The 10340-nt window shown below is 39.4% G+C and overlaps 1 protein-coding gene across 1 annotated transcript in view; it reads left to right on the top strand.

Moving 5' to 3' along the window:
• Window positions 1-8898: 8898 nt before the first annotated feature.
• Window positions 8899-10340, top strand: part of LOC138035486 (broad substrate specificity ATP-binding cassette transporter ABCG2-like) — a 26942-nt gene continuing 25500 nt past the window's right edge. Inside the window, exons 1-2 of the mRNA XM_068882160.1 lie at window positions 8899-9155; window positions 10207-10266. Of these exons, the coding sequence (XP_068738261.1) occupies window positions 8899-9155; window positions 10207-10266 (317 nt within the window). The remainder of the gene's footprint in view (window positions 9156-10206; window positions 10267-10340) is intronic.

Genomic DNA, 10340 nt, shown 5'->3' with positions numbered 1-10340 from the left:
AACCATCAAACTTCCTTTCTGATACTTAACATCGAGGTCTTATCGCTGCAAACGCAGTAGCATCCTCTGTAGACGCTTAGGACTAGCGGAGCCAAGGTCCTTCTTGAAAATAGCTTCAAGAGATTGATGATCCGTTCTAACATGAACAATGTCTCCACCGTGCAGGTATGTATCAAACCTTTCACAGGCAAAAACTACAGACAACAGTTCTTTTTCAATCTGAACATATCGACTTTCGGCTAGGGTTAGCACTCTTGAAGCGAAAGCTATTGGGTGACCTTCCTGGAGTAGGGAGGCACCAAGTCCACTGAGTGATGCATCACACTCAATTGTGACTTCACCAGTAACGTCATAAAACTTCAACACTGGAGCTTGACAAACAAGATTCTTGACACTCTGCACAGCTTCATCATCAATAGGCAGCCAACACCATTCTTCGTCTTTAAGCTGCAGTCGCCTTAACGGTTCACACACAGATGACAGCTTAGGAAAGAATTTTGCTAAGTACGTGACCATGCCCGGCAGAAATCTCTTCCGGGACTTGACATCGGTCGGGGTAGGCATATCACGTATGGCGCGAACTTTGCTAGGATCAGTAACCACACCATGAGATGTGAGCAAATGGCCCTTGAGAATGGCGAAGGTTTATCCTCTGAGGATTAAGTGTCAGATTGAGCATAATACATTTTTGCTAAAAAGCTGTTAGATTCTGATCATGTTCCGTCACTGTTTCATCTACCGTGTCTCTGTATCCACAAACCAGGAAGTCGTCGACAAGCACTTCTATTGCTTGTATACCTTCAATTGCTTCATGCATCTTTCTTTGCCACACCTCGGGTGCAGAGCTGATGCCAAATGGCATCCTCAGCCATCGGAATCGGGTTACGTGGGTGTTAAAGGTGGTATAGTGACTGGAAATGTCACTGAGTTTTACCTTCCAGAAACCACTTTTGGCATTCAATACAGTGAACACTTGGTAAGTCGAGAAGTCACATCCTCAACTGTCGACAATGGGCAGTGAGCATTGGGCAATGAGCAATGGGCAATGGGCAGAATGCTATTAAAATAGCATTGTTCAAATCTTTAGGATCCAAAAAGATCCGGACTGATCCATCTTTTTTGAGAATTGCTAGCAAACTGGACACCCAGTCAGTTGGCTCTGTAACGGGAGCAATAATCTTCTCAGCAACCATCTTGTCAAGCTCTTTCCTCGTTGCCTCCTTCTTAGGGACAGGAACTCTTCCTCTTCTCGTGGGTGAACAACAGCTGGAACATCCTTGTTGACTTACATTTTGTACTCTCCCGGCAAACAGCCAATACCTTCAAATACCTCCGCGAACGGTCCAAGCAGGGGATCTTATACAGTAACTTATACATCTTACACAGTAACTACGTACTAACTCTTGCTTGGATGCCTCAGTTAAATTATTCACAGAGGTCTTGTCATCATCAGATACCATGATTTTTATGAGACCCATGGAGACCCATGCCTTGCAATGAGATGACGTGAGGCTAAGAAAAGGTGCAAAGTTTTGATCCACAACAACAAAGTTAAGGTCATGCTTGTTACCTTTATGTTCCACTTTCAGCCATGAGCCTTTCTCTTTAAAAGATCATGCATAACTAATGTAATGTCCTTAGGAACAATTTTGGCTTTCTTTTCAATTTTGGCTTAAATGTACTCCTGAAGATGCAGAATATTTGCTGTAGAAACAACATAAATTCGAAATGACACTGAATTGTTTAGAGCGAGAGAAACAAAAGCTTGATCCTGTCCACAGATACTGTGAATGTAAAAGACTTCTTCTTTAACTGCGTGGACTTTCGCCCCTTGAGACTTAACACGACATTCGACAGCAAAGTGTCCATCTTTACCACACTTTCTACATTTTTGACCTAAAGATGGGCACAATTTCCTTTTCATTGCATGTATACCACCACAAAACAAACACTCATTAGACTTTGTGCGACTCTTGTTAAGAGAGAGAGACTTGCAAGATGGGGATTTTCGGTGCTTGCCCTTCAAAGACATTGCAACTTGTGCTTCTCTGCATTTATTTCTTTGGACGCTGCAAATTTTTCTGAGATCTCGCTCGCTCGACTCTAGAGTGAGTTACTTGACTTGCCTTGATCGTTTCAATGCCTTTATCTAAGTGGAGGTCCCGCTTTCCAAGAAGTTTTTCACGAACTCTGTCATCCTTCACACCAATAATCAGTCGCTCGCGAACAAGAGATTCGCGCAGTGTTCAGAACCCACATGTCATCAATGAAGTTATGTAACTATCCAGCGGTTTATCCGAAAACTTTTCACGTTTAAAACTACACCTTTCATAAGTCTCATTTCGTGCCGGTGAACAACGCTCTTCGAACTTTTGGAGTACCTGGTCGATCTTCAGAGCGTCTGAAGAATTACCCCATTGAAAGTGTTATGTATGTCCATCCCTTCTTTGTCGATGACATTTAACAGCGAAGTCACCCGAACTTCTTGTGACGTCTTGTGCATACCAGCCGCTAACTCGTAAAACTTCCATTCGCGACGAAACGATTTCCAATTTTGCCTTTGATGCAAACGATCAGAAAGATTGAGTGGAGAAGGTATCTTTGCTGTAGTGCTGACAGCTGCCATGTTGATGAAATTAGACTTGCCACAAGTCGACCTTACGAGAATCCCGAGAAAAAATGTCTTGGCAAGTGAAGCGTGATTTTTCGGACGCGAAGCGGATGAGCGAGCGACGACGTCGCGATAGGTCGATTTGTCTGGCTTGCAAGGTTTTCATTTGCGTTTCGCGCCAAAAAGAGGATGACCTCATTCGCAAGTGACACAATCCCACGAAACAATCGAACTCGTTTGTTTCTCCGAAATCGAAAGAAGACATCTGTTTACTTTGAGCTAAAGGCGTCAGAAACAAAGACGAAATAAAACGAAAGCTTATTTCAATCTCGAGTCGCTGCTTGCAAGGGAGATCTCCAGTGATAGAAACGAAACACTAGTTCGGAATATTAACAAGTAAGGGAAAGCTTCGAATGGTCAAGAAAGAAACATTATGGTTTATGGGTAGAATGGCTGCTCAATCTGAGTACATACGGATTTTAATAAAGTTCCGTTTCGTAGACCAGCTCGGAGTTGGTCCACTCGTGAGTTAATCTCCATATACACTGAATTATCGTTAGGGTTACATACGAGAAACCGTACAACGGAAGAAACAAATTTGAAATTTCAAAAAGTGGCGTGCGTGAGGAACCGTAGAAATGGAAACCACGATGTAAACGAAAACCAAAATTTGCCACTTAGTGCGTGACAAAAGTATTATACTTGTATTTTTCTCTGTGTCTGCAGGTAGGGATGAGCTAGTTGCGCTTGTTCAAGGTTGCTATGTGTGGCTTAGATATTACAAAAAATTTCTCTGTGATGCATAAATTATATTGCTTGGTAAGGTTAGTGTATGCTGTTGCGTTTGCGAGAATTTTCCACGTGACTGCAAAGACTTTTCATCAATTTCGAGAAGTATTTACTGAGCTCGGTGTCATTTTTCCTTCGTTCATGTTTAAATGACATCGGGTGGTTCCTCCATCTGGTTTTAAACTCTGTGGCAGTCAGACCGATGAATGTCTCAGTGGTTTCCTTGGTTGTGACCTTACCGCTTGGTACACAATTTCTTTTTGCAAGCATTCACTCCGTAGCTTGCACTCATCTTTTTTTTCTGCAGTTGCACATTTTTGTGGTTTTGTCTTGCTGCATGGGGTTGTTCGGTTTTCTTTAAAACGTTTTTGTTATGACCGTCTATTATTTGTTTCATGTTCGGTGTACGGCTATAGCTCAATTTGATGGTGTTGCGGTTAAATGTTTTCCGCAATTTGTGGCCAGTTGGAAAACATGTGTCGACAAGACTGATCCTGAACGCTCTTCCTATATTAGATTTAACGTTTCTGTTAAACGGAGGGTTAAACCGTATGGCATCTCTATGTCTGTTCTTTTGCTTTGATGGTCTTTGTGGTGTAGGCTTGAACTTAAGTTTGAAGGTGTAACCGCTCTTGTGTAATGCTTCCTGATATGGGGCTGCAGCCTCGTTGAAAACGTGTTCATCAGATGAACAAAAGCAAAAAGAAATTGTGTACACTATGATCGTGGACATTTCAAGACTTCATACATCATCAACTCCGGAGGTCCCCGAAATCCTGTCTCCAGGCCCCGCTGGAAAAGAGAAACGATGGAATCTAGGAACGAGAATGCAACGGTCTGCTACCATCTGAAGCTGTCTGCGTCGGTCTTATCGCAGACGATCGTAAAAACAGGAAGCAAATGTTTCCATTTAAGGAGGCTGGAAAGAGTTTTCAGCTGAGCGCGCGTGCATAGGCCACACACGCAATTGTAAAGCTGCTCGCGTCAGCTATGATTCAAAATGGGTCACCAGAAATAAGCAAATGCCGATAATTTCGCTCACCTTTCTTATAATTCCTATATATATATATGGAATTTAAATAGACATCTCCTATTCACGAAAACTACGAACATTCTACACAAACGGTTTAATGGTCACTTAAATCCGTTTCTGTTGGCCTGTAGCTCCACTCGCGCACGGACTCGAATGAGAGGGTGACGAATGGCGACGGATTCTACTTGAACTGCAGCAACTACGGCTCAGCAGAGCATGAAAGACACGGACTTCCGTTTCTAACTCTTACAGCTACTAGAAGTCAGCTACTGAGGTCCTCCCTGGGGTTTTGGGAAAGAAGGGAACATGGCTAATTTGAATGGGCCATTTCCGAGGTGCTGTTTGTCTCGCTTTCGAAGTGAGTGTTGGTGCTCAACTATTGTGAAGGAAATCAGTTTGATTTGCATAAGAATACGCAACTCATTTCCATTTGAATGGTTGTGCACTAGGACTCGCTTTGAAACTGAGGCAAGCAGCAACTCGGAAATGGGCTTTTGGGGAACAGGGACAAAAAACGGTTGGTGACAACATATCTTAGGAAACAAGGGAGCATAAACCATTTCAGGGATCAAGAAAACAACCCCCTTTTCCCCAACTACTACAGCAACAAGTATTACAGTTACTGATCATCATTTTACTGTAATGTTAAAACCGGTATATTTAGATCAAAATTAACTCTCAACCAACGGCGTTTATACTTATAGGTGTGGTTTGGACGTATTAAATGTTCAGCTCACCTGAGTACGCTATATTTGCGTGACCTTAGCGTGACCAAACATATAGGCTGATTGGGATCATTTACTATCAAGCATCAAGCATCGTGAAGGTAATGTTCTCTTGATGAAAGCATATTTTTAATGTATCGATATAATTTCGGATAAGTTTGATTCTTGCATTTCGTCAACATTCCTAGTTTTGTTCAGGGCCCGGTTGATTCAAACGCCCGAGAACCTTTTAAAATCCGGTGAATCGAATATAGTCACTTTCCGACAGTTTCAATCTGTGCGAGATAGTAGTATTCGCATACGTGACCTCGAAAATACACACTCTAAGCATATCTTAGTAAAGACGTGTACCAAAGACTTGGTCAACGTTTAACGTGGAGTATATATTATGGATAGTGACCTGTCCAAAGGATAAAGTTATCTAGCCTTTGAACGTACAGACCAGTCCACGTCAGGCGTTCCGAACGCGGTATGAAACCCTTCAGAAAATTGCAAAATTGTTTGTATTTCTTTAAATTTATGCCCCTACTGATAAAAAGGACAAGAAGTGACTGCTTTTTAAACGTGTTTATCTAGTTTTACAGCTTGCATTAATCATAAATATTCTGCCAAGTTATGTACAATTCATGTAGCTTAAGAATAAAATACAAACCAAAATTAGAGTGGAGTTAAGGCTTGTGACAATCAATGCGAATGACTTTAAATAGAACAGGTATCATGCAGGTTTTTTTGTTGTTTCTAATATTTCTCGCCACGTTTTGCAAAGTAAGACGAAAATTGTCAATTACATAATCATGTGATAAGCCACGCGGCATTTCAGTAATATTTTTAGATACTGTAGCGACATCGTGTGAAGAACGAGGCTTATGGCAATACATGCTATTCTTATGCAAATAAGTGCCGAGTATTCTGCAGTTTAGCTCAGTAAGAAATGTTATAGGCTTTGAAATTGAATTGAACAGCCAAGCAAGCAATGGAGGGCAAAAACGTAGCGTGCTCTTAAATGTGTCACGAGATGTCACGAGTAATGTTGCTCGTGATCAAGTGATTCTTTCAGCTGGTAATTATAATAAATTGCTGTCACTGCCTTAAAAAAGCAGTGTACCTTGCAACGTTATGTATATATTATATTTAACAATTATTCGCCTCAGGCTCAGTGATTTTGTATAATCACCTGTGTATTTATACTAAATGTGAATTATGATTGCTAATCTATTAGAAGGCCTTGCATGAGAATAATAAATAATTATTTATTGTTCTCGGAGAATTATATTTAAATTGTAGAGATTGGAAGTGACAGTGCATTTTGCAATTGCTATGAATTAAAAATAATCCATGTTGAAATTCAGGAAGAGTGAGTGAATTAGTCATGAAGCCATAAATTTGTTGTGTGGTAATGAGGGTGTGAGCTCTCCCTGTTTTACACTGGTATAAATATTAAGTGATGTTTAGATTGGAGTATGTTGAAATGCAATTAACTTTGAGAAGTCTCCCTACATGTAAGATCTAATATCTTAAAAACTTCATTCATTTAATGAGATTGACTGTCTTCCACCTGGAAGATGCAGATGGAAGTATCACTTAATTAATAAACAAATATGAATGTGAGCACAGACATGTGCAGAATCACTTCAATCTTGTGTTGCTTGACACATTTTATGAAGGCTCAGACCTCAAGTACCTTCCAGGTGAGAGAATTGTCGTCAGAGATAGTTAATCAGTAAACAAAGTTTTGGAGTAAGAAGTCTCCAATTAGAAATTTTCCATTCTGGGTGTACATGTACACACAGGGTCTAAAGATTAAAAAAAAAAATTACAATAAAATATTGTGAGTGTTGAGAACTTAAAGAAGATAGTTGAAGTACAATAATAATAAAGTATTCTCTTGTGTCTCACAATGTAGTCACTTGTGATGTAGATCGTGACGTTTCAACTGCATACTGCTAGTCTTCATCAGGCAATAAGGTCGACTGGTTACACTTCACCTTTTAAGCAGGATGCTCCGCTGTGATTGGTTGGTTTTCAGCAGCTATGATTGGTGCATTTTGATCCTCGCTTTACTTCATTCCAAAGCGGGAACGAAGTAGAGTTTATTGATCGTGATCCTTATTGGTACACATGCAGGATCAAAGAGGCAATTCACATAAGACTTCACCCTAACAACATCAATAGGGATAGTGGAATAGAAATTCCGGAAGCATGGATGCCCACGATCAAGAAGCACAACCACAGGAGAACTGTACGACAGCGGACTGCCAAAGGAACAACACACCAAAACAGCGAGGATCAAAATACTCCAATTACAGCTTCTGAAAATTAACCAATCACAGTAGAGCATCCTGCTTAAAAGGTGACGCGTAACCAGTTGACCTCATCACCTGATGAAGACTAGCAGTATGCAGTTGAAACGTCGCAATCTACATCACAAGTGACCACATTGTAAGACAAACGAGAAAACTTTATTATTATTGTACTTCACCACAATGAATAACAGCAACCTTTTTTACGGTACTTGTTGTACTTTTTCTCCAATATTAAGGTAGCTCTTGACTTGTGAAAATGTACACGTGTAGGAAAGGATAGTCTCCTATGCAGCCATGTAATATCCAATGACTGTATCGAAATGCTTGCCTCCATTTAAACTAAAACCCGATCCAGGCTAGCCAAACAATGTATGCATTGTAACAGCCATGTGTTGCAGAAGGTAAAGGAAAGTTATTGTACTCCAGTGTTTTGCGGTCATTAGTAGTGTAGTTCAAAATGAGGAACACAGACAGTTCTCTGAACCATTGTAAGTTTGGCATATTGGTTTGGGTCCCAGACCAAAGAGGTCAAGGTTCGAAGAGACGTGTGTTGTATGGCAAAGTCTTTAGTGTGAAACTAAATGTATTAATTCTTAAAATTTCCTTCAAAGAAAACATACTTAGGGCTTTGACGTCTAGTCAGAAATGTGGTTGTCAGGCTTACATTGTATTTTGCAGGGGTGACACCAAGATACAGTTTGTTTAGCTGAATCATATTTATTCTCTGTGAGGCATTGCCTTGTCATTACAAAGAGAACTATATAGGATGATAATTTGATAGTTCTTTAATTAATTAATGTGGCAGTGGTCTCAGTTTGAATCCGTTTTCACCTACAAGGTTAAATTGGTGATCTTCATTTTACTTAGGTTGAATAGTTAGCAACTATCAACCCCCCAAAAAGGACAGAAAACATCTATAGATATCTTCCCTCAAACTCTGTCTTATGCATTTCAACACATCTTGTTAATGTTTCGTATCATCTTATCGGTTTCTTTATTGATACAATTATCTATTCACTCTCAACATTACAATGTAGTAAGGGAACAAAGAAGTGTACTATGCACTTACCGGTTCCCGATTTCAGACCCTTCAGATCTATAGTCCTGTGTCTTCACCACTACACTACAATGATGAATATGCTCAACCTCTTTTCATTATAATTTTACTTTTGCATAATAAGTCAATTGATATCCACGTACATGTATAATAACCAAAACTGATTTCCTTCTAGGCTTAATTTAGGCTCCAGAAAAAGTTTCTTGAATTCATCTGAGTGCATATTCAACCTTGGTAGGTTAAATGAGGATCGCCAATTTATAAACCTAGGTAAAAATGGATTCAACCTGAGGATAGATTTTAAAGGCAATATTGATGTCTCCCATCTATTTTAGATTCTAAAGTGATACCAGATTACTTCCGTAGCGTAGTGTTATAAGATGAACCAAGAGATATCAAGTAATGAAAAGACACCACTGTTAGGAACAGAACAACCTACTTTGGAAAACCACAGAACACATGATGTTCCAGTGTATGACACCAAACCAAATGGCCCTTCACCACTAAGCCGGTCATTTTCGACAGATTCAAACCAATTTGGAAGTACAACAGTAATCTCCTATCACAACATTTGTTACTCAGTCACCACCAAGGAGAAAGGAATAAAGAAAGAGAGACAAATTATCAAAAATCTCAGGTGAGGGTTGTACTACTGTAACATCATTTGAATGTTATTTTGAAGAAAATAAAGGATTTTACCACAATTGTGTGTAATTTTGCAATCTGATAAATTAATTTACCATTGTCAATAAGAGTCTAGACAATGCTGTACGCGTCATGCTCGCATCAATTTGTCACGCATTGTAATAGCCAATCAGGAACGCCCATTTGGGAAATAAACCAATCATATTGCTCTTTCTTTGTGTCATGATTTTGCTCACGCTCTGAAATAAAAACTTTCTTTAGTGTTGAATATTGTGGTAAAAAACAAATCGAAAGTGGTTCAGTGTTGTCTGTACTCTTATCGACAACAATATTTGTCATCACAGTCGTTAAAATTTGTTCTGGACTCACTCAGCTGTGCCTCGTGAGTCCACAACATTTTGACCATTGTGATGACGAATATCAATGTCGAGAAGAGTACAGACAACGCTAAACCACTTTCGATTTGTTAAATTGAAGCAAGCAAGATCATTGTTAAGTTAAAGTAGTCGATAAACAGATACTTTCATAGTGCAGACCCAAACAAATTTAACAAACATTGTAACATGGAGTAGTGGAATTGAACATAGGCAACATTTGTGCACAGTGCTCTGACCTTTGCTCCAACTCTTCTCTTTATAAAGTTTTTTATTCTTTAACCCATTGACTCCTAAACCACCCCCTATTGACGAGTAAAATTGTGTGGTATCAGACAGAGTAAAATCTGTTAATGAAAATTTGGTTTTATCAATTCCTCTATTCACTCTGATGAAGGGTTAACGCTCGAAACGTCAGCTTTCCAAATCATTCATGGTGGTAATAATACTAATTCGACCTTTATCAACACGTTTGATAAAACCAAATTTTTCTGTTTGACTCTCCCATTGAAACGGCACCACAGTTTCTTTAGAGACTAGAAATTTGTAAAATCTATTAAGTCTCACTCCAAGGTGTAATTTGGTTAGAGACGACATAGTTTTTGAGTGGATGTAGGGGTTACGGGTATTAATATAAATTTAAATTCTTTCTGTATTTCATGATTTAAGTGGCCTTGTGCAACCTGGATTAAATGCAATACTTGGACCAACAGGAAGTGGAAAGACAACGTATGTATAATATAATAGGATATCAAATTTTCTTCCTATTTTTCAACAAATGTCCTATCTTCATCCTTTTTATT

The sequence above is a fragment of the Montipora capricornis genome, unplaced genomic scaffold (assembly GCF_036669925.1).
Source record: "Montipora capricornis isolate CH-2021 unplaced genomic scaffold, ASM3666992v2 scaffold_414, whole genome shotgun sequence".
NCBI classification, from domain to species: Eukaryota; Metazoa; Cnidaria; class Anthozoa; order Scleractinia; family Acroporidae; genus Montipora; species Montipora capricornis.
This window is presented reverse-complemented; position numbering and strand designations above follow the sequence as displayed.